General features: G+C 40.4%; 2 protein-coding genes across 4 annotated transcripts in view; one reads left to right on the forward strand and one right to left on the reverse strand.

The window, feature by feature from the left end:
* DOCK5 (dedicator of cytokinesis 5) overlaps nt 1–23,290 on the forward strand; it is a 331,080-nt gene that overhangs the window by 70,092 nt on the left and 237,698 nt on the right. Inside the window, exons 42-53 of one of the 3 annotated variants that reach the window (XM_049831223.1) lie at nt 817–898; nt 1,096–1,180; nt 1,967–2,053; nt 2,524–2,700; nt 4,788–4,871; nt 5,687–5,824; nt 5,932–6,098; nt 6,888–7,065; nt 9,437–9,575; nt 11,070–11,185; nt 13,191–13,680; nt 15,610–17,001. In XM_049831223.1, coding sequence (XP_049687180.1) covers nt 817–898; nt 1,096–1,180; nt 1,967–2,053; nt 2,524–2,700; nt 4,788–4,871; nt 5,687–5,824; nt 5,932–6,098; nt 6,888–7,065; nt 9,437–9,575; nt 11,070–11,185; nt 13,191–13,292 — 1,355 coding nt within the window. In that variant the 3' untranslated portion in view covers nt 13,293–13,680; nt 15,610–17,001. Of the gene's footprint in view, nt 1–816; nt 899–1,095; nt 1,181–1,966; nt 2,054–2,523; nt 2,701–4,787; nt 4,872–5,686; nt 5,825–5,931; nt 6,099–6,887; nt 7,066–9,436; nt 9,576–11,069; nt 11,186–13,190; nt 13,681–15,609; nt 17,002–19,519; nt 19,765–23,049; nt 23,113–23,290 lie in introns of those variants that run through there. The other 2 variants (XM_049831226.1, XM_049831224.1) reach the window with 2 other exon arrangements.
* GNRH1 (gonadotropin releasing hormone 1) lies at nt 20,193–23,270 on the reverse strand. Its single transcript, XM_049831250.1, has 3 exons — nt 22,996–23,270; nt 22,212–22,307; nt 20,193–20,225 (listed from the first exon to the last, which is right to left on the reverse strand). Exons 1-3 carry the CDS (start codon nt 23,134–23,136, stop codon nt 20,193–20,195), a joined length of 270 nt encoding a protein of 89 aa, XP_049687207.1. The 5' UTR covers nt 23,137–23,270.

A 23,290-nucleotide genomic window follows, 5' to 3' on the forward strand; every position in this document is an offset into this window, starting at 1 on the left:
TGCCTTTGCTTTCAAAATACTGTTTAGAACTACCCTCAGTGAAATAAAGGATGCATGGGGCTACCCTATCCAGCCGTAAAACACAGCCACTTCAGAGTGCAATTGGCAGGTGATTGGCAGAAATAATCTCTTAATGTGGGTCAAATTGTTTATGCTTTACTTTTCCATACAGGTTTTTACTTCTGTAAAGCCTTCATTACAGTCCTTAAAACAGAACTCTGGAGGAACAACATCATAAGCTGTTGTGCTTGGGGATACTATTACTAACTTCTTTTTTTTTAATTTCTATCATGGTTCACAGGTGCAAAAAGCTGACGATGAAGTAGATATTCACTGATTAAAAACAGCCTACTTTATTCAGTTAGCTTTATTGATCTAAAAAGTGGGAGGGAGGGGCAGCTTCACTACACTGGAGAAATCTGACAAATAACAGTGGGGTGGTGCAGGAGAGAGAAGAGACAGGTGCATCCATTACAGAACATAGTACAGAATCTTGTTTTCCTGTCCTCAGAGTAGAAATCGGTAGCACCCAGGCTTCGCAAGCATTTCACCAGGGAATTTCAATAGTTGGAAGTACTTGTACAGCCCTTATCTTTTGGGGCTTTTAGTTCATGAGTAGCATACAAACTACAAGAAGCAATATAATGCCTGTGATTGTTGATGAACTGGTAAGTATTTTTTTTCTTCAAACTTGACAAGAGCACAGGGAATTGTTGAGAAGTCTGACATTTGATGAAAACAGGAAGGGTATTTCTCTCCCTCTCCTGTTTTCCCAAAAGGATTCATAGTTTTTCATCCTTAACTATAGCTGCTCAGATGTGCAATGCTTTATTGTGAAGCCTGTGATGAACCTGCCACCTAATTATAAAGATAAACCTGTTCCTGAACAGATCTTAAAGTAATTTCTTTTCCCTCAACTTTTCCTCTGTATTTTTCTCAACTAGCCTAGGCACAAGGTGGAGTGCCTTTGTGTCTTGTGTAAATTTGTTTCACAGTCCAGTTTAAACTTGGTTGTTTTTGAGAGGAAACAGAAGAACATTTATGTAAGGAGGGTGGGAGGTGAGAAAACTCACCGTTTACTCTGCTTCTTTCTAGCTACTACAGAGCAAATGAGGTACAGCAGTTCACACACTCCCGACCGGTCAGGAAAGGAGAAAAAGATCCAGACAACGAGTTTGCCGTGAGTACTTTGGTTTTGATGCCAGTCGGCTTGGGTGTCTGTGCTATGAGAAAATGGTTCTATGCAATTATTTATTTTGTTGGTGGCATTTTGAACAACACTGTTGCTATTTTTTTTCCGTCCGCTGTGGCAATGGAGTTTTGCTATTAAAATGTAGGAGAAACAAAGGGCTGCACTTCACATTGCAATCTTTACGTAAAGCCAGTGTGATAATGTCAAGGGGCTCTATAGCTGAAGTTGAAACGTTCAAAATCCTTGGTGTAGAATCCATAAATATTGTGCAGTCTAACCACAGCTTCCTACAGAGTACAGCTGTGTGTCTGCTAGATTGCGAATGATGTAGCTGTCCTTAAGGAGGCCAGCCTCTAACTATGAAGGATCAGTTCAACTTCAGGCCAACTTTTAAGATTTGCAGTGGAGAGTGAGTCTCGGGTGTACTGCTATAGCATGTTTCCTTGCTGCCTATGACGCGTACTGTTGCTTATGTGTAGTGGTTGGGCACGTTGCATATAACTGGCTAAATATGCCATAATCGCAGTCCTGCTAATACTGATCCACATGGAGGATAACAGCCTACTACTGCTAATGTTGATGCCATTTAAATAGTAGAGGTGGTATTTCTTGCCAAAAACACTGGGTTCCATCTCAGTTAGTGAAGGTGAAATCATTGTGTAGGTTCTGCCAGCTAGTCCTGGAAGCCTGGTTCTGTGCTCTACCGCAGAAGAGTATTGAATTGCAAGACCAATATTTTCCTTACGTCTTGGATTTTTTTCCTTCTTTATCTAGAATATGTGGATAGAAAGGACAACCTACACGACAGCATATTCATTTCCAGGCATCCTCAAGTGGTTTGAAGTCAAACAGATTACAACGGTGAGTTCTGCATATGGGCTGGGTCTCATCCCCTCCAATCTTTCATGAAATAGAGAGTCTTGCAACAGTTAGGACTACTAGTCCTTCCACTGTTGGATGTGGCACATCAGTAACTTCTGCTTCAGATAAAAGCAAACGTGTATCTTCTTCAGTGTGCTTGTCTTTTTATGCCATTCTGCAGACAGCTCTACCCAAGGCAGCAAAGGTCTACGTTGACTGCATAATGCTTGGCAGAGCGGTTCCTTCTGTAACATATTCCGCAGGCAGCAGCCAAGTCCTAAACTGTTGTTCCTGCAGGTTAAAGTGTAAGATCATTCTTGCATTCATATCTGAATGGCAAGCTGGTTAGCACAGGGGGTCCAAAATCCTCTGCTGGAAACTATTGGGCTGCCATTCATACATGAGGAGTTACTTAACTTCATATTCAGTGGAGGCGAATGAAGGTTTATTCTGTTTCTTCTTTCCATCAGGAAGAGATCAGCCCCTTGGAGAATGCCATAGAAACGATGGAGCTAACCAATGAGAAAATCAGCAACATTGTCCAACAGCATGTCTGGGACCGGAGTCTTCCTGTACATCCTCTCTCTATGCTCCTGAATGGGATTGTGGACCCAGCGGTCATGGGGGGATATACCAACTACGAAAAGGTCTTTTTCACATTTATCTGTAGCTCAGTCTGTTGACCTCTGCAATGTTCAAGACCTGGATTGAATCATGGGAGATTCAAGTTCAGTTTTCAGCTATTACTCAGATGTAGTGTGTTCTGTAGATGTATCTGTGTGTTTGGAGCTCAAAGAGGAGAAAAGAACAAAGATAAGAGATTTCCACTAGACTGCAAGGTGGAAACCCCCCCATCTTTAGCGTTTAGTTTTAGTTTAGTGCATTGCCGCGGAGATGAATGATCCAGCTCTTTTGGGCCTCATTTACAGTGGTGATAATAACATGAGCCTACCTCATGGGGGCATTGAGGTGCTTGGTCAGCCCAATGAACTGTGCAAGTAGCAAAGAAAAGCAAAAGAACTAGCGTTTCTCCATTGTATTAACATAGAATGGTAAGGCAAATGAGGATTTCTCTTTCCAGCAGATAATCTGTCTTTGGAGTCTTGCAGCAAAGAGCATGTATTTCAGGGAAAAAGCAGTATTTCCTATCCGGGTTTATTCAGCTGACTTCAGTTGAACAGTGTATGTTCTTTTTTTGTGATGTTTAACTTAAGCTGTTTATTCCCAGTATCTAATGATGGTATTCCCAGCACAAAATAATATTGCTTATTTCCATAAATTGAATGGATGGTGTTAAAACACATTTAATTCTTCTCAGATGTGTTCCAGTCACATGAAATGAAGTGCAAAAGTTAAATGGGAGAGGGTCTGATTTATTGGGGGTCTAACTCTGCAACTCCTCTGGAATCAGCATACTTTGCCAGGGCTGAATTTGGCCCTAAATCGTCCCATTTTATGAATTAAGGTTGACATAAAGTTTAGAATTACGAAAGTGGGAAAGCAGTTGAAACTAGGAAACACAAAAGTATCTGTAACCACATCTGGAAATACTCATTTCTGGTTCATATTTTCCTATTTCAACTGAAGATCAGTACAGAACATTTGGCTTTTGTGGGCGGCTAAAATCTTGAGTTTTAATTGTTTCATTGTAGCCAAAAGCCAAAGTCTGCGTTTTTAACATGCGCTTTCTTCTTGCAATAATTAAACACTTTCAAGAAAAATCCGCTGGGACCTACCCGGCAGTCCTTTCACAGGCTAACCTCCTCTTGACATCAGCCTTTTTCAGAATCATACCACTAGGCCTATAAACACTTGTGCATACAGTCGAGTTAATGGAACGCAGAACTCAGAAATATATGCAGAGGCTGAAATAGTTCAGAGACACGTTTTAAAAACAAATGAAAAGTTACTAGGGATTTTATCTAGGAAAAAGAAAAATTAAATTCTTCTCCCCAGGAATTGTGATACATTTCAATGCAATACACTGTAGCGCATAATGTGAATTGGCACATTTTTAAGGCTTCAGTCCAGGAAAGTGTACTTGTGTTTGTTCAACTTTAAACCGATACCAGATTCTGTTGATTAAAGGTAAACACATAAGAAGTGTAGACTAAAGGTCCTTTGTTGAATCAAACTGTGAGTCAAAAATCTCAACACAGTCTTTATTTCTACTGAATCTTTGTAACAAGCCCCGTGTGAAAATGTTGTACTTAAGGGCTTAAATCATAGAGCTTAAGGAAATTGCAGGCAGGAGATGCCCTGTTCACCTTTCTGCAGCTGAGGTTGTCTGCGTGTCATTGTGTACTGTAGGTCCCTGAATGCTAAAAATTAAAGAGACTTTTTGAAATGAGAACTCAAGAGATGAGATCTGCTACTCACATTTGAGTGATAAGTAATGTAACCTTGGTTATTCAAATTAATACTGCTTTATGAGAAGGGTATTGGAATTGAAGAAAACCCTTCAGATAAAGCAACTTTTTTTTTTACCTGTTTCACTGAAAAAAACAGTTTGGTTTGGGGGTTTTTTAAACAAAAAAAGTATCTTTTTATTCCCAGTTCTCAATAAATAACCATGGTTCTTTGTCCCTCAGCTTTATGTCAGGGACATAGCAAAATTTGTTTTAAATATGAGGAATAATGGCAATGAATTGCTTTTAAAGCACAGGGATCTTTCATTCAGAGTTAACTGTGAAAGCAACGTAATGTCTCTATCAGCTTCTCTCTTTGCTTTCAGGCCTTTTTCACAGAGAGGTATCTTCAAGAACATCCTGAAGATCAAGATAAAATTGAACTGCTTAAGCAACTAATTGCTCTACAGGTATTGTATTGGGAAAGAAGTGGAAGCACTATGTGTGAGTGCAGATGTTTTTCCAGCATCATTGTTTTGGAGGATGATGCAGATAAATGCTATAAGAACAATCTGGACATGTGTACAATTGGTTTTATATTTTAAGGAAACTGCTGTACTCTAAAATTGTGGTCTAAAATGTTCCACGTACCTGTGTTGCTCTGAAATGTTATTCTGAAATATTTGCCAACGTGGCATAGATTTTTTCCCTCATGAGTGTAACAAAATATCTGTTACTTTTCATGAAATCATCAGATCTAATGTTTTGTCAGTCTCACCATTGAAAGTTGTCTATTTTGACCTGCATAGCAATGAAACATTGCCCTGTTTTCTTGTAGTGCAAATTGCATCCCTGCAGACCAGTTTTTACATATTTCCACACAACAAAGCCCAGTTAAAGCTACCTCACAATCATACAGCTTTGGGGGCTAAGAAGTGATACTCCAACATTTAACATGCTTTTTTCCAAACACGGTGTTTTCCAAAGCAGGATATGGAACCTGAGTGGGGAAGAGGGAACCATAGCTATAGATGGGGAAAGTGTTCATGTTTCTTCAACACATGGAACTCAAACAAACAGTCAAGTTACTGCAGTGTCACAAGTTATGAGTCAGTAGCTGAGCTTCCCTACTGTATGATTGCTTTTTTTTGCCTCTGCAAACTCAAAACACGTTGATTTAAGTCCTTTGAGTGTATCTGAGATGTGTAACATACATAGAAAATTCCTTCCTGGAACAGGACAGGTGATTTGTCCTTCTGTAGCTTAATTTTGTTCCTCCTTTCAGATGCCGTTGTTGGCAGAAGGGATTAGAATCCATGGTGAGAAGCTGACAGAACAGCTGAAGCCTCTGCATGACAGACTGACAGCCTGTTTCAAAGAGCTGAAGAAGAAGGTGGAGAAGCGGTATGGTGTGATAACTTTGGTAAGCGTACCTGGTTGTTTAGTGTTTTGCCTTAAACAAACTCTTCCCTTTCCCACTTGTGAGTGAGTTAGTGTTACATGATTTATCGCAAGCATGTTTGTCTGCAGCCTCCCTCCCTCACTGAAAGGAAACAGAGCAGGTCAGGCTCTGTCGTGTTGCCCTATATCATGTCTTCCACGCTGAGACGGCTCTCTGTCACATCTGTGGCGTCTTCTGTGGTCTCTACATCTTCCACATCATCTGATAGCGCTTCTTCCAGACCAGGTTCAGACGGGTTAGTAATCAGCCTTTACATGTGATTTGCAAGAGTTGGGATATGCCTTTGCCGGAATTACTTACTCTTAAAAAAAGATCTATTCCATACACAACAGTAATACCTACACATTTAAAACTTTAAATGGAAGCCAATGTTGTTATTCCATTTTACAGATAGGGAATTTGAAGCATAGTTAGGGATAGTTCTGGGAATTGAACCCACACAACTGTCTCTGGAGTTGCAGTTACCTAAATGATACTGAAGAGGGCTGGAGGCAGTGTATTTCAGATGCACACTATTTCTGTTTCCCAGGAATGCTGGAAAACAGGTGTAAGATACTACAAGGTAATTTAGTTTGTGGTCTGCAAAGAGGTGCATAGTCATATAGTAGTTGTTCTGCTTACCTGTTTGCAGCTGCATTCATGGCATTAAAAGGAGCTGCCACACATGGAAACATTTCTGGATGTTACTTCTCTGTACATCTAGTTTGCATCTGTGATAAACAGGGAGTCTAGCTGACTTGCTTAAGGTCACACAGCAGATGTGGTGGCAGGGTTCAGCATAAAATGCAGGTCTGGCTCCCTCTACTAGTAGATCACACTTTACCTCGTACCTAAGACATAATCCTCAAAATTGCTAGGGTAACTTAGAAGCACAAATCTCACTGAAGATTCCATGGTCATAACTCAGTTTTTCACAATAATCTCTTATGCAAACTAAGAGATCACAGCTTTTTAACAGACAGTGCTTTAAATGTCTGATGGAGTAATGTGGCATGTTTTTTCACTCTTTTGGTGTGGGCCACAGATCTATTCTGGAGCCTCTCTTGGAAAGAAGAATATCAGCAGCTTCCAGAGCTGAGGAAGTGCCTGTGAAAGATGATGGTGATAACCGGATTAGCAAACTCAAGCGGAAGGACTGGAGTATTAGCAAGTCTCAGGTTATTGTAGAGAAGGAGCCAGAAACGGAACTGACTTCCAAAATGGTAAAAAAAAAAAAAAAAGCAATAATAAAATCCACAGCAGGAGGTTTTAGTGCTTCCGTTGCTTTCAGCCATGCTTGTCATTGGGAACTTCATTAAATAGTGGGAGAGGTTCAAATACCAAAAGCCTTGGTCATCTGAGTACTTCTTGCTTTTTTATTTGGAAAACTTGAGTCACAGACCGAACTGCAGTTTGGCTTAAAGTATAAACTGGAAGCATGAGGCACTGGTGTTTCATCTAGGTGCTCAGTGCCCTCATTTCTTGTAGGAGTGGAAGACTGCAAGAATTCAGCATTCAATTCAATTCAGCATCATGCAGAATTGTTCTGTTTTTGTTGGAGCAAGCAGATACTGCTAGCCCACTCAAAAATCCAGCTGGCAAGCCAGATGTTCAGCTGCTATCAGTCAGCATCACTGCACAAATCAAATGTACTGCAAGGTGAAGATCAGTTTGATAGACTGGGGAGTTGAAAAGAGTTAGGTCACCAGCTTGGGACTTTGAAAAAATGATTCTTCCAGTGTGTACCCTGCTCCAGACCTCCTGCGTGAGGGCAGGAGTGTTTACTCCTTAAGCAAATAATTTGCAAAAGAGGAATAAATCTATACCCCAACAGGAGTGTTGTAATGAGGAATGTATTGGAGACTGTTAGGCATTAAGGTTGACAGTGGGATTCAGAATGATCACCTCATACAAATGGATAAGTTTCAGCCCAAAAGTAGAGTTGCATGACCTTGGAGTATTATCCTGATTTATGCAAAGACTATGTTACACTGTCAGAGAGTATGCAAGAATTAGGCATCTGAGTATTTAAGCTGGTGGCTCAGTGATGCTAATTTGACTTAACACAGGCAGCGTAAATAATGAGAAAACATGAGTTCTTCTATTTCCCTTTCTCTCCCAAGATCTCAACTGAATCTGGCAGGAACAGGTTATGCTGCTATATATTCAGGAATTCTCATCAAATCTGAGTGATGCTGCCAGCACTTGGAGTCTGCAGAATATTTATAAAAAGGGGAACTGTGGTTCTAGAATCATGTCATTTGGTATTGACAGGCTTTCCACTCAAGAGGAAAATCTGGGGTTGTAAATATTAGTGGTTCAGGAGGCCTGGCCCTCTGCCTCTGGAAGAGCTGCTGTTGAATTAAATGGGTTTAACCCACAAACTGATGTCAGCTGCTGATCACTTTATTAAGTAAAACTAGAGGGAAAAGATCTGGGAGAAAGGCCATTTTTATTGACCACTTCACTAGGACAGTAAGGCATGTCTGTCCAAGACTTTGCATTGCAGAGAGCTGAGAGATGCAAAACAGAACACCCACCCTCCCTTCTCTCCCCATATCTCTGAGGGGAAATTACATGTGTGATCAGCTTACTGAAGCAAATGAGTAGTCAAGGGTTATATTCATGCTTAAGAATATTGCAAAGTACAGAGAAAGCTGTTCTTTATAGCTGGCCTGTTCCATCGCTGCATAGTGCAGCACAAGAATTGGACAGACTGATTTTATGCAGCTCTTGACTAAGGTGCTTAGGAGCTAGAAAGCCAGAGGGAACCAAAGGCTTGTTGTATGTCCAGCAGCTTTGGTCTTTCTAAGTTTTATGTTCACTGTACACCAATGGGTGGTCCCTTCTGCACAGTGAGAAATACTGAACTGCTTAATGATGGAGAGTTGATCTCTTAAAGAGCCCAGTGAGTTTAATTACATGTGTAAGTGACAGCCTTCTCTATAAAGCAATAAACTAATATTTAAAAAGACCATAATATTAATGCACCAGACTCTTGGAACCATATTCTGATGGCCTCATAATTTGAGTGAAGAGCACAGAGGACATGGGTGACACTGGAAGGAACTGGAACAACATCTCCCGAGTCCCAAATGCAACAGATTTGCTCTGTAAAGCCTGAAGTAGACTAGTTTCACAGCCCTAAGGCGCTGGATGATACTAGTAGTCCTGACTTGCACCCAGAATTTCATCTTTTTTTTTGTTCTTGGAAAGACTTCCCCCCCATACACACACACTCACACATTCATTCATTCACAGAACTGCTAGTCAAATGCAGCTGTTTTTCAGCCTGATGTCTTCCCTTCTTAGTTAATACACTAAGGTTGTTAAAAACAGTTTACTATTGCTACCCAGTTAGTAAGGTCTGACAGAAAACTAGATGTGTCATAGAAGCACAGTGTATGCCTTTTGACATGGCTTGGCTTAACCAGTGCAGTGGCTTCACTCATGTTTCACCTGAATGCACCTTTCTGTCTTATGCATGGCTTTTCTAGAGCATATTGATGCTTTTGTGACAGGTCTGATTATCTGATACGTGTGCAGCAACCTTGCTGACTTCTAAAGGTTTTGTTTACTCTTTGTTTAAACCAGGGCATGTCAGGAAAAGCACAAAGGCCAAAGAGTCTTCAATTAGGAGACAACAGACTGACGTTGCTTCAGGGTTCTTCACTCCAGCAGTCAACGCCTTGCAGCCCACCACCGATCACTCCCAAAACCCCAAGAACCCAAAGTAAGTTCTTTTACAGGGTGACTGCCACATCCTTCAGGGCAGTACCTGCAGTAGTAGGAATTACTATATATTTGCTGAGATAACCTCACTGGGGAGGGAAAGAAGGAGGGAAGAACTGCTCTGAAGTAGTTCACAGAAAGTGGCTCTAGGCTGTTAATGTTTGTAGACATTTTTGTCAGATAACAGAATTTGGCAGTGCTATCAAAGGCACTACAATTGTACTTGTGACTTACATATCACTTGTTAAAATGAGTATATCAGATGAATTCCAGAGAACAATTTTTATCTTTTTCAATTTCTTTCTTGGTTTCTGCTGTATTGACTTGTGGGAAGTTATATTAAACCTCAAGGCGAACATCACATGCAGTCGATGTAGATGCTTGTAAATGCATCGAGTCAGGTGGTTACAGCACATACTAGAGGAGTATCTCCTGTGAATTCACTGGATGGAACCGCATCAATCCAGCATGGTATTTCTGATCAGCTCTATGGCTAAATTTTCTGGGCAAGCCCTGAAGGCTTTATTAATTAATGAACAATAATTCCCATCATGTGGCAGAAAGTTTCAGGAGAAGTTGCTCTGCAGCTTGGAAACTCAGCTAATAAATGTTGAAAGAAACCGAATTTATCTTGAAGAATTGGCAAAATGAATACTATGTGCAGTTACCTTCCTTGCATATCCAGTAAGCTCTGTGGTTAATTTTGAAGCAACGTATAAATACGGCTAAGGTAAAAATACAACTGTAATATCACCACTGACAACTTCCTTGCTTGTCATTGCATTTCTCACTCTACTGCTCTTTTTTTAAAGGACCGGAAGTTCATATGTAGGACCTGACTGTCATTCCTCTTACATGCATATAAATTCAGAATCCAGTGTAGATAATGAACTAAACTAGCATAAAACTGCTGTGAGAGGATTAAAGCCAAAGAATATGTATCAGGCTGGGGTACGGGGTGGGGAGACAACCAGAAACACAAACAAATGCAGGAGTACTATATGAAGAAAGATCTGTGGAAGGAATGTGAAACCTTACTCTTCTACTTAGCAAGCAGTTTTAATTGCCATTAGTAGCAGGACAGCTTCCCAGGAATTCTTCTGAAGTTTGTGTACTTATCTACTCTATCAACTGGAGTTAAAATCAAAGTGAATTCTCAGGCTGAGGCCCAGGCTGAAAGGAAACCCCACTGAACATTGCAGATGTGATAATGGATTCAATTTTCTGTTCTCTCAGGCATGTATTTTTCATATAAGCTTAGATTCATTTGATGAAGATAGAACTGTTCTGGGCATTTTGAACTCAAGGGAGATACAACTGTGACTCTACTTTGACATACCGATTCAGGTTTAGCTGCTAAAGCAGAGAACTGTTAGCAGATGGAAAGCACAAGATATTAAATGAATCTCTCTTAAAATTCGACATGGTCAATCCCATTTCCCGTTCCTTTTCCGTCTACTTTAATGTCTTGTCTTGTTATTGTTGTTGCTTCTAGGTTTCCCCTCGTTGCAAGCTGATGGATTGGCAACTGCTGGCTTACAGAGCACCCCACCCCCACCTCCGCCCAAAAGCAAACCCTATGAGAACAGCAACCCGAGGAATTCTGTGGAGGTAAGGAAATGAGAGCTGACATTTTTTTGGAAAACAGCTTTTGAGAAAGAGACAACAGTGGAATTTTCCAAGCTGCTTCTAGGGTGGTGCTACTTGAAACTTGTCTAATCATTTTACTGGTTCACTCCCTGAAACCACAAAAGAATAAAAAGTTTTTTGCTTCCAGAGAACGCTATTAAGTGCAGCCCCTTTTTCTGAAGTGGGAGTTATGTTGTCCTTGGTTAGGCAAACTGTGTATGGGGGTGGGAAGATATATTGAAAACAAACAAGCACAATGATTGAAAAGTTTAAAAAACATGATCGATGTAAAATAGCGCAGTAATCTGGTCCTGAAAAAGAAGGGAAAAAATTTACACATTTTCAGAAATGATGTCTCTTTTTGAGTCCTCAGCTCAGAAGAATCTGATTTTTCAAGGTATGCATTATCAGTCACTTAAAACAGCCTGTATTATATCACCATCTTAGCCACAGCCTTTTTCTCAGTTTCATGAAGTTGGTTTCCTTCTAGGAACATCAAATTGCCACCTTTTTTTTTTTCCTTTTTTTTTTTTTTTTTTTTTGTTATGCTGTATCACTAATGTTTCTCTTATCCTATGGGATTCCAAACGGCTTACAGATATTTAACATGCAAATAGTGTGGTCATTGGGTCAGAATCATTTCATCTGCCCCTGAAATGTAGGTGCTTCTCATATGAGACTGTAATTCCTCACCAGTGCGCAGCAACAGAAAGCATCCTTCTGTAACTGTGAAAGGGATGGATGTCTTCCCCAGTCCAGTTTGCAAAGAGGATTTATGGAGTACCTTAGTGAGATGAACTGGAATTTGACCAAAAAGAATTTAAAGAGTGATCACACGTAACAAAATATGTTGCCTTTGACAGCACAGGAAGAAAACAAAACAGCTGATCACTTAATTCTGTTAGAGAGAGATACAACACTGGTATAAAGCCTTGAAGCATGGGATAAATAGGAGGTTTTCTACTTTGCCCTTCACTTGCTCATGATTGACTGTGCCTCTAAAAAGGAGCAGTATAGCTGCTGTAGGTGGCGTGAATGACGGAAATATGCCAGCTGTAGGGATGCTGTGGGAGTCACTGGTTGAAGAGGATTAATAAAAGAGCTTCCTTCCCTTGACTCTTGTAAGAAAACTAATTACTAACATGTTCTGGTTTGCAACATTGACCTTGGCTTGCAGCCAAATGGAAAGGATTCGAAAGTCTGTAAAGAGAGATTGTAAAAGTATTTTCTGAAGGGTATTGTTACTTTGTTGTTGTAAAGTTGACTCTGTCCTCCTCCTTCAGTTAGCATAGTCCTGAAATCTTGGCAGTTTCAGCTAAGCAAGAGGTGAGACACACAGGCTTCTTGTTCACCTGGCCTTTCACATCTCATTTGTTTACAGGATGCCCCTTAAAACAAGCAGAAAGCCAACTTGAAGGAAGCCACTAGTGCAGTTTCCTGCAAGAGCAAGGAACACCGTACAAGCCTCTGTGCTGGGCTGGAAGGCTGTGGCTTGCTTTAGTAGAACTCTTTGCTTGCTGCAATTTGATGCCATTAGTTTCACAATTCTGATTTGGAAGGATTTTACATAATTTTGGCCCCTATTTGGTGCAACTCATCAATCCAGCAAGATAAAAATAGTTGAATTTTGAAACCCTGAGGGAAATTAATTTATTGCCATTTTACTGATAAACAAAATGTGGGACAGAGGGGCAAATGGCTCCAACTCAAAGTCAGGCTTCGGGTCAGAAGCAACTAAAGTATTTCTGCAGCTAAAGTGTATTCTAGCAACTAAAACCTTTCTGCTTCTGTTATGTTCCGGTGATCTGTCCTTGGTTGCCCCTCTCATCGATTGCGTGTGGCACTGAGAGGCTGAATTCAAAGATTTGGTCCCAAAAGAAACATCAAGTACTACAGGACCTTTCAGATTTCTTCTTTGGTAAAGCAAAATGTCTTAACTTGCTTGTAATGGTTTATTTTTCTGTGTGTTTTTGTTTTATCTTCCCAGGTTGCTCCACCACTACCCAGCAGACGTGAAGCCAAACCTCCCCCCCCACCCCCAAAAACCAGAAAATCCAGCGTTGTCTCTTCAGATCAAGGATTGCAGTGAGGATCATCACTTGCTGGTGTAACAGCAAGCACCTAGAGTGAAATGGCTGCTTTCTTTTTACTGACATGCTGAGGCTCTCTGACCCTAAAGACTAGTGATCTCACCTGCCGTTCTGTTCACTCCCCTTGGAGTTTTCTTTGGGAAATACCAAAAGGAACTGTTATTCTGACTGTATTCCCTAACCTCTGGTTTACCTTGCAAGTACTGAGACACTAATTACTTAGCAGGAGTCATCACTCTCCTGGAATTCTTGTCTGTCCCAAGTTTTTTCACTGATGCAATTTCAGCAGCTCATTCCTAGTGTAAATCTTTCACAGTAGTGATTTGCACCAGTGTTCGAAGCAATGTAAGCCACACCGGTATGAGATGTGTCCTACAGTATTTTCACGTAAGTTCATTACAGCTTTACAGCTGTATTTATGCACCGATCCCTCCTTCTGTCCCTGTAGCATAGCCAAGCCCTGATTTGCATGAAGTGAAACAGATCGAAGCCATTCCTAAGTTGTGAAGTGTCGGCTCCTGAGATGTCAGGTGCTGGTGTATGATGTGCAGTCTCCTAAGATTCTTGATTGCAGGCAGAGACCTGAGTGAGCAGTGTTAGCAAATAAGAAGTCTTTTTTTCTGCTAGTCATTGTATGTATTTAAGATGAAGTGCAGACGTTCTGCCTTACACCATCTCTGCTCGCGTAGTGGCAGTTGCTCACTCCCAATGGAGAGTTTAGGTTCACCAGTGCTTTGTCATAATTTCACTGTTGATTCTGGTTTTAACACTACAGAGCAGTTGATATTCCTCCCTGAATTAAGTTACCTGCTTGGTTTGTGCTTGCATCTGAGACTTGGTACAATATTTCATCTTTGTGCTTTTTAATAGGGTGTAAAAAGTTGGATCTCTCTTGTGAGCATGTGAGTAGAAGCTGCATTGATGCCAGCACTGTACTGGTACTGGCAACTTTGAGAGGGTGGAGTGTGCAAAACTGGTTACACATCCTGACCTCAGGAACTAACACCCGATAGTAACTGTAACCTTTACTTTGGCTGGGCAAATTCACACAAATATAAATAATTCTCATCCTCTTTTTTTTTTCCTGCACCCATTTGTGGCAGTACTTGCACTTTGTTTTATAGCCTCCCTTGATCTAGGTTTTTAATAGCCACTACACCTTAAGGAGCCATTTAGATCTGGGATGCATGTGAAAGACTTGACACCTAGTTTCCTGTTGCTTGGGTTACTCCAGCTCTCTGCAGATTTTCTTTCCTTGGAGGATGGGATAATCTGTTTAAGTTTTATTTTAGTTATTTATTCCCTGCTCTGTCTGGATGTCAGCATCAGACTTTCTATTTGTATAGAGAAAAAAATTACATGATCTTAGGTTTTAATGTTTTTAAATTCACATGATCCATGTAGAAAAAAGCTGTTGCACACTGTTAGAATAGCCTGTCCTCAGAGTTGCATAGTGACTGAAAATTAAACACAAATATCATTGTTATTTATGGACCAGATGGGCCTTAGACACAGCATTCCTCTGTGCCTGAGCCACCACTGAAATCTTGCTGGTAAAAACCAAGACATCACCATTTGTGATTAATACTCCTAATGTTGGCAGATCCATTTTGCACCTTTCAGGGCTCCTTGTGTCTGAGCTCTGTTGGAAGGGCTGTAGCCCTGGGGTAGGGACTTGCTCTTCTGCAGTAGGCTTACAGGGAGTTTGTGCAGCACTTAAGCCAGAAGACAATTCAGTTTAAAATTCTCTTGCAGTGTATCTCTACTGTGTGCTACTTCTAGAAGACCTAGACAACTCCAAAGATAGTTACAGCAGCTCTTTTTTTTGCTGTCTGGAGCAGGACATTCCTAAACTGCCTGTTTCAGAACTAATGCATTGTGAAGAACTTCAGGGGTTTTTGTCAAGCTACATAATTGAAACTTTCTTTATATATCCCCCCCAAAGTTGTAGCTTCCTGTTGGTGCCACATTTCCCAGCAGCAGAAGAGCCAGTGAAGTTTGGGGTTTTCTTGATTTGTAAAAATTACTTTCTTGTCATGTTCAGGCAGAGTATTTTGCCATGCTGTTGTGCCTGTGACTGGCCTATTTATAAACATACATTTTGTCATGGCTGTTATTTTTCACTGATGTTTTCTAGGGAGGGGAAAAAAAATCCACTTCTTGTTCCCTTTCACTGTGGAACTCAGGAAACGTGGGAGTTTGCCTGCAAAGTTTAGATTCAAACTTTTTGGAAAGTTCAGAGTTTGTTAAAACTCATCATAAAGAGGGACCCGTTTATTTCTGAACCTATACAAAACTTTGGCTGTTTGGTTACAGCTTGCGGCCTGTTTATTTATCATCGGTATTGATGAAGATTCTGTGATGGGCTCTAATGAAATAATTTTGCTTGTTAACTGTAAGTGTCATTTAACTTCTGATATATCTGGTAGGAGTTGGGGAGACCCACTAAAAACCCTGCTGAGGCTGTTGCTCACAGTAGTAAATAGGAATAATGTTGGGTTGGGGTTTTTTTGCAGGACACTGCACTGTTACTCTTCTCACATGACTTAAATGGATTTCATTACCTTACTGATAAATTGAAGTTCATTAAACCTAAGGAAAGCTTTTCTCAGCAAAATGTTTTTCAGGGAGAACAAACCCAGTGAAACCCTAGGGGTTTTTTGTTCAGACAGAAGTAGTCCTTTCTTTTGTTCTTATACATTCCTTTGGCTTCAGTGTGACTCCAATTAAAGAAACCTGCAGAAGCTGCATTTGCTTTGCTGCCTGCATGGCTCTGTAAAACAGATTGCTTTCATCAAAGGGTCATATTGGATTCCCATCACAAAACAGGTTGGAAACATTTTGGAAGTTGCACTGCAGTCATGTCACATACATCCACAGTCATGTTTGCTGTAGCGCACACGCAGCTGCCTTCTGGGCTGTTGCCTTCTCAGGGGAAATCTTTGAAACCTTTCTGGACAACTTGACCATGGTTCACCCCCTCTCTCTGGTGCATTGTAGGACTTGTCAGCTCCATATTATGCTCTTGGACATAGATGCTGCTTGACTTGAAAACCACAGGGTTTTCTTGTCCTTCATTTTTTGTCCACTTCTTCCTCTTCTTGTAACCACTGTCTTCCTTCCACTGCACACATGAACTAAAGGACCCTCTGAAACTTTTCACTTGAAGAACTTTTTGTCTTTGGTGAGAATTTTGCTTTAGGCGGAACAGCAGGATGTGGTCTGAATTGTAGAAAAGTACATATTAATACCACCTATTGTTAATTCGGTGTCTTTCCCCATTCTACATCTGACTGTTACCTCATTCTTTGGTGCATTTCCTTTTCAGAGCAGGTTTGCTTTTAGCTCCTTTGCTAAGTCAGCAGAAGCAAAGGAGACTTTGCAGGAATGGCAGCTAATGGTTTGTCTGTTGTGGGTAAATAAGCTAGCTATCAGGTTTGGGTATTTTGGTTCCAAGTGACTTTTCTGACTATTCTTTCCAAACCTGTTTGGTCTGCTTTAATAACTTCAACTCGTAGATGTACCTTGTACATTCAGCAGGTGTATTTTTCTGGAGGAGGGAACTAGTCCATGCAAAAAAAAACTCACAGGAGGAAGTCTGACCTTGGGAAGAATTTTTCAGCTGATCTTCAATGACCCTTTACATAATGTTCTTTAACTTGAGGGGGCTTGGTTCTGACTGCTTTTTTTTGCAGTTTTATAGACTAGGTTTATGAACAGAGTACTTAGCATGTAAGCGGTTAATTATCCTCTCCGCTCCTTTTCTTCCTTGGATCATACAGCTGCCAGCCATTAGGAATAAGAACAGTTGCTGTCTCTCCTGTGTGCTGATCCTAGGTGCTAATACCTGAGCTAGCAAGATGCCCAAGTCACCTAGAGAGTCAGGAGAGCAAGCAGGGTGGAAGCTGTTACCCATCCCAGTGCTGGCAGAAGTCTAGGAAGCTTCAGTGCTTTGTGCAATTTGAGCAGTGGCTGAAACAGGCCTTTCATTTGTACTTCGATCTTTGGCTTTTACTATAGAGCCAGGTCCTTAAAAGCAGTGAAGATATCTTCCTGTATGCTCTGCCTTGCAATTGCACTGTCTCACCTGGCAGGTTCCTTAAACTTTATCTTGGTATTACTGTCCACACAGTTCAGGCTTTGTCTTCTTGCTGCCTTTGTTGTCTGGCCAGTTGGAGACTGTTGTAGCTGAGGCATCACCCTAACTGGAAGGAAAGGAACAGCTGATGCCTAAAGAGTACAGAGTGAGGAGATTTCCCTTCCCGAGATATTTCGGGTGTTTTCATTGGCAAATTTTCTATGCCAAAAGGGGTTTAAGGTTGGGAGATTTTTCCTTTCTTCGTGTTATTTTTGTTCCAGAGTCTGAAGTGCTGTAAACTGTTCCTGCTTCTCCTTCTTGCCTTTTGGCAAACTTAACTCACAAATAGTCGTTCAGTTTTCTTAAATGTATTACTGACTGTGGTATGCGAAGAGTTATGTTCTTAGCTGATATAAGTCAGCATAGTTTGCTTAGAGGTACAAGATGGAATTTCTGTACTGTGCCTAAATGACTTAGGGCTTCATGCCAGTTTTAGAAAAGAGCATTGTCTTCTGAGCGTCAGATTTTTAAACGCAGTTGGGCATTTAAGTGTGCGAATAAGCATGGGGCCTGACTGATTTTAATTAAGTGGAATTAAGTGCCCACACTCTTACAAGAAATCCCACCGGACCCCTGATTTTTCTAAGTGTTCTGCTCTTTCCTACGGTACCTACCTGACTTAAGTTCTGAGATTTAATTTTCAGAAACAATTTAAGGTCTCACTACTTAGTTTTCAAAATGAGAATCATCTTTCCATGTTAATTAGATGCTTTTGGAAATGTCATCTAAAGTCTCTTAAACTGAAGGGCTAAAAGTGGCAGTAGGAGAACAGTCCATAATGATGTCATCTCTGCATACCAGAAATGAAAGCAAACAGCAGCATTTCTACCCAATTCATAGTTTTGAATAAAACAAATCTCAAAGTTAAATATCCAGTCTGCAGAGAAGACAAAATCTAATCCCATTTCATAGCCATGCTGTTCAAAGCTAGTGTTAAATTTCAAGTCTTAGAGGGTTTTTTTTCTTTGGAGAAATATGCTCAACACTTGTTTTCTGGAGCTTTTAATTAAAATTTGTCATGCTGTGATAAATTCCTTTAAAAATGTTACAGGCTCTAATCCATGTCAGGGGAAGAGAGAAACAGACAGCTTTCCATTTCAGTGGATTACTGCATTAGGAAAGGACACCGATTCCAGTGAGAACAGCTCTGTGATCTGCAGTGGCAGAAAATACTGTAGAGTATATGCAGTGGTTTTTAAGAACCTGCATCTAATAACCTTCGCACTGTGCAGCCCAGTGTATGTTCCAGAGATTAACAGTGAGTTAGACTTGTAGTAATAATAGCTCAGATTTTTTCTCCTTATTTATTTTTATAATTGTAAATGGAAATAATAGGTTTAAGATGTGTGTAATTTAACTGTAATCTTTTTTTATAGTGAAAACATTCCTGACCCGTTACTGCTACCTTCTTTTAATTTTTTTTCTTTTAAATAAAAACTTCTCTATCTTATATTTACTGTTGCAGACCAAATTATCTAGTGGACCAGGGTAAGCTTTTCCTAGGACTACATCAGAAAGAAATAAACAAATAATATGATTTTATTGATTGCATGGCAGGAGAGGGGCTTTTCAAAAGCATGTGAGGTTCATCTAATTCTGCTGCTATTAACATTAAAGCACCTTTAGGACAGTATGCTGGGCACTATAGAGAGTACAGTACACAAAGGAGTATAGAGGAGCTTAACAAAAGGTGAAAAGCATCAGTTTATGCTGTATTGGTCTGACTTCTGAGTTAAGGCTGTCATTGAAATCCCTGGACATGCATGACTGCATACTTTGAACCTGTTTTTCACATGCGTAGTGTGCAGTTTTTTAAACAGGGGTGTAAGTCCTCAGCAACTCTGAAATTCACCCCCAATATGCATGGTGATAATTGATGTAGTTTTTCATTGTTGGTATTATAAAGGTTTAATGACATGATAAACCTTGGGCCATGTTTGTCTCAAATTCAGGAGAATATGGATGTTGTGTAACAAGTTTTTGTGAGTGTTTTGAGATCCTGGATGTGATGCTTTTGTTATAAAATCCACCTCTGCAGACTGCAAATACCTTCTCTTTTTTTTTTTTTTCTTTCTCTCTTTCTTTTAGTCGTCTGCAATTGAATCAGCAAAAAATACAGCTTTTAAACTGAGGAAAGAGTAGGAGCTAAGCTTTGGAAAGGGAGGCTGCATCTCGCCGGGTAAATAACATATGATTCACTAAGTGTGTAAAGCAAGGTGTATAAATTCTCGTGTTTTTTTAAATGTATTAACTGTTGTAAAGTTTGTAAATACCTTTTTAAAATAAATGTAGTTTTTATGAGTGAACCAGTAAAAGAAGAGCATATAAAAGTCTTTCGTACATGGACTACTGAAGTGCGAATGGAATTGCATTCCAACAGTAAGTTTATTCTTGTTTTTTTGACAAAGTTGTATTACTGTTTTATCCAGAGACTAGTGAGATCAGACACTGCCTTTGTCCAGGCGTTGTCTGCACATGTGAAACAAAAGCTGTCACGTCCAAGTTTTCATTGCAGGACACAAAGCAGACCCTATGCTGCTGAGTCCCGGCCACTGGACTGGAATGTGTTCTCTTCTACGTATAAGCTAGTAATCTACACAACAATTACCTTCTACTCTTTAAATGCAACTTCAGAGCATTTATTCACATAATGCAATCTAAGCAAAGGCCATTTGAAGAGGAATTGATTTTAACATAGCTTTGAAATTTTATTCTGGGTCCATTGTTCCACTCGGCTTTCTAGGTTTAAATCTTCTTTCGTCTAGTTTCTCCTTTCTCCTTCGATCAGACTTTCCTGTAAACACACATCATGTACTTTTTTTAAAGAGAAGAAATAACTTTGATGATGGAATTTTAAAGCCTGGTCAGATGCTAAAATATTCATATTGTGGTCTCCATTGGAAGGAGGATTAGAATGACATAAATCTGACCCGACATGATCTCTCTGCCACCTGCTCATGGATCTGATCATACAGTATAATGTAACTGACACTTATAATGGCCCTTTTCATCCCAAAGTGCATGACCAACTTTACATCTGTTAATGGGTCCACCACTGCAGCAGTTCTTGGAGTACAACCCAACAGCTGTCGAACACTACACTTTGACAGTAGTTTAGGACAAGAAGCATGAACTCGCACAAAGTGTCAGTATGAGGAGTGTCTCTGTGAGCTTAAGCAGTTGGCCAAAAGACCAGAAACAAGAAAGCAGTGCTCGCAAAAGTGTTACGGGGTCATTACGGAGTAGCACAGTTGCCCTGTTACCATTCTCTGTGTACCTTAGTACTGTTCAAATGGAAACCATCTTACTGTGTCACATCCTGCTGGATCTGGTCTCCTACTTGAATATTTATTTGTCTTCTCACCTCAGAGTTGAAAGCCTGAGGTGTTTTGGATAGATGCGCTGTCTGGTTTTTTTTTTTTCCCTTATGTGTCTTAGCTAGGTGTATTTTTGTTTGTGCTCACTACCAGCTTCTCCAGGAAATGATGAAGATAATTTGAAAAGTTTTTCCATGGGGTGAACCATTTCCAGACACCTCCCCTTTGATTGCATAATATTCCTGTAGCAACTCCAGGAATGTGTTACATTGGAAAAGCTGCATCTGTAAAAAGCTTGATTTGTTTTCAATGTCATTAGGCAGCTAGAAATAAGAAAGCCACATAGTTCAGACTGTGCTACAGGAATAAGACATGCAAACCAAGTGTGTGATGCAGAGGCGTAGAAGTTTTTACAGTTGTGTGCAAGATTACCAGCAGTTTCTGAGCAAACCTAAGAAAGGGGCGGGGGGGGGGGGGGGGGTCAGCTCTGCAAAAAAAGGCCAGGTTTCCCTCAGTAAGCAAGAAGTAGCAAGTACTCATTTCAAATATCCTGATAATTATTCTGGGGTCTTTTCCTGCCTGACACAGTCTCTTGCAGTAAAAAAATAAAAAGGTCTAAGCAGATTAAGTTACTGTTGCTGGCTCTTCATTCTGCAAGTAGTGCTGTTGGAAGCCAGAGTCATGGACACAGATTCCATTTTATGTTCAGTACAAATAGGGTTAAAGATGACCTAAAACAATATTTTTAGGTAGTTTCTGCATGAAGATCCAAAGGAAGTCAGACTGACCTGTGTTACTGAGTTTATGAGCCTTTATTCAAGCCAGGTTCCTCAGTGAAAGGCTAGAGTGCGTACTTGAAACTTTTGGTCTTGGCTTCAAAAATGAAGTACAGATTGAGTGTTTCAACTTTTAGGACAGCTCACTTCCCAGAAAGTGGTGACCATCTGGTCTGATCAAGGTGTTGCTATATTAATTAAAGAGCACATTTTTGCTTGGGAGTATTCTTTCTATGGCAGTTAGTTTGTATGTGAAGTCTGTGCTGTCACTGCCTTAGAGCATCTAATGGAAAATACATTTCCCAGTCTAGGGACATTGGGAGCAGCAGCTTCCATATGGCTTGATCCTTCAGCTGGCAAAGTGTGCCTTTGAAGTTAAGCATCTGTGAATGCTGCATAGATTTGTATTAAGGTAGAATCTGTTTGACTTTATTTTCTTTTTAATTTAGTGAGTAATGACATTGCTACAACGGGAGCATAAGAATAATATAGTCCTGTCCTAGGACTGTAACTCTGAGGTACCTGAGAATGATGCAGATAATAAGGGCAGAGCCAGTATTGCCACATGTGAACTGAATTTACATGCCTCCTCCACCACGTATTTTTCTCTTCCCTCCATGTACTTTCCCAGCCTGGACTGGTCCCTTAATTTTCCCATGGTGATAAAAGCAAAAACGTGTTACTTACCATGGCTTCCTTCAGATCACTGAACCTGGAATGCTGATACGAGCCTGGGCATTCAGTCTTCTGCACTTCCCCTAGTTTTTCCATTTCATTTGCAATCTGAATTGGGAAGTGATAACAGTCTTCATGAAAGGAGATTTTTCTGTTAAAGCAATGCTGCCCTAGTTACTGATGAAGATGAAACTGTTCCACTGCACAACTTAAATTCACCTCTTTCTCAGGTGCTATCTTGTGCTGCAGCAAACTTAAAATCAGGATGCTAGAACTGCTGTTATGAGAGACTACACATGAAGTATTATAAAGGATGGGAAAACCACTGGTGGACAGAACCTTCCTCGTCTGCTTTGTCATTTAGTTGCTTACTGTCTAATTGGTTATCACATGACAGCTGCCCATTGCCACATTCTCAGTGAAGTGGATGAATGTTGTCATAAAACAGTTCCTCAGAGTATTGGCTGAAATTTAGGGAGGTGATGAAATTGCGTTTAACCTGGAACTCAAAACTTCCATCTCTCCTTTAAAGCAGGCTGCCAAAGCTCTCTGTCTGCAATAGACAGCACTGTTCTTTATGCAAGGCTGTCAAATGTCATCTTGCCCTAATGCCATTTACTTTCCAATTACTACTTTTAAAAAATGTGTGTGTGTGTATACATATGTATGTATGTTTGAGAGGAAAGAGAGATAAGCATATACAGTAAAGCCTATGTCACCCCTTTTTTGCCTGCATCTTTTACAGATAAGGGATCCTAGCTAAAACAACAGGGTTGGTTTACAGTCTAGAACATACCTTTTGAAACGATTCTACCAGGTTTTCGGCGTTCCTTTTTCCTCCTGGTTGCAGGCCGTAAGACCAGTGTTGAGCCAAGCAGATTTCCACAGACATGACAAACAGGAGGACACTGACAAAGATCTTCCTGGACTTCTCCATCCTGTGAGAGAACAAAACATCTTCCTGGTCATAGTGACATCACAGCTCCATTTTTAGCTTATAGAATTATGAAAATGTTACATTTCTGGATCTCTAATTCTGATCTTCTGCACCCCAGTGGCATTGTGTCTATGTGTGAGCCACAGCTGGATTT

This window comes from Accipiter gentilis, chromosome 28, assembly GCF_929443795.1.
Source record: "Accipiter gentilis chromosome 28, bAccGen1.1, whole genome shotgun sequence".
Taxonomy (NCBI): Eukaryota; Metazoa; Chordata; class Aves; order Accipitriformes; family Accipitridae; genus Astur; species Astur gentilis.

Bases quoted from the DNA above. Each gene is read 5' to 3' on its own strand.
- GNRH1 (XM_049831250.1), bottom strand. From the start codon at position 23,136: ATGGAGAAGTCCAGGAAGATCTTTGTCAGTGTCCTCCTGTTTGTCATG. The intron at 22,308-22,995 runs GTATGTTCTAGA...TTCCCAATTCAG, and splicing joins TGGTAGAATCGTTTCAAAAG to ATTGCAAATGAAATGGAAAA. The intron at 20,226-22,211 runs GTAAGTAACACG...GTGTGTTTACAG, and splicing joins GTGATCTGAAGGAAGCCATG to GAAAGTCTGATCGAAGGAGA.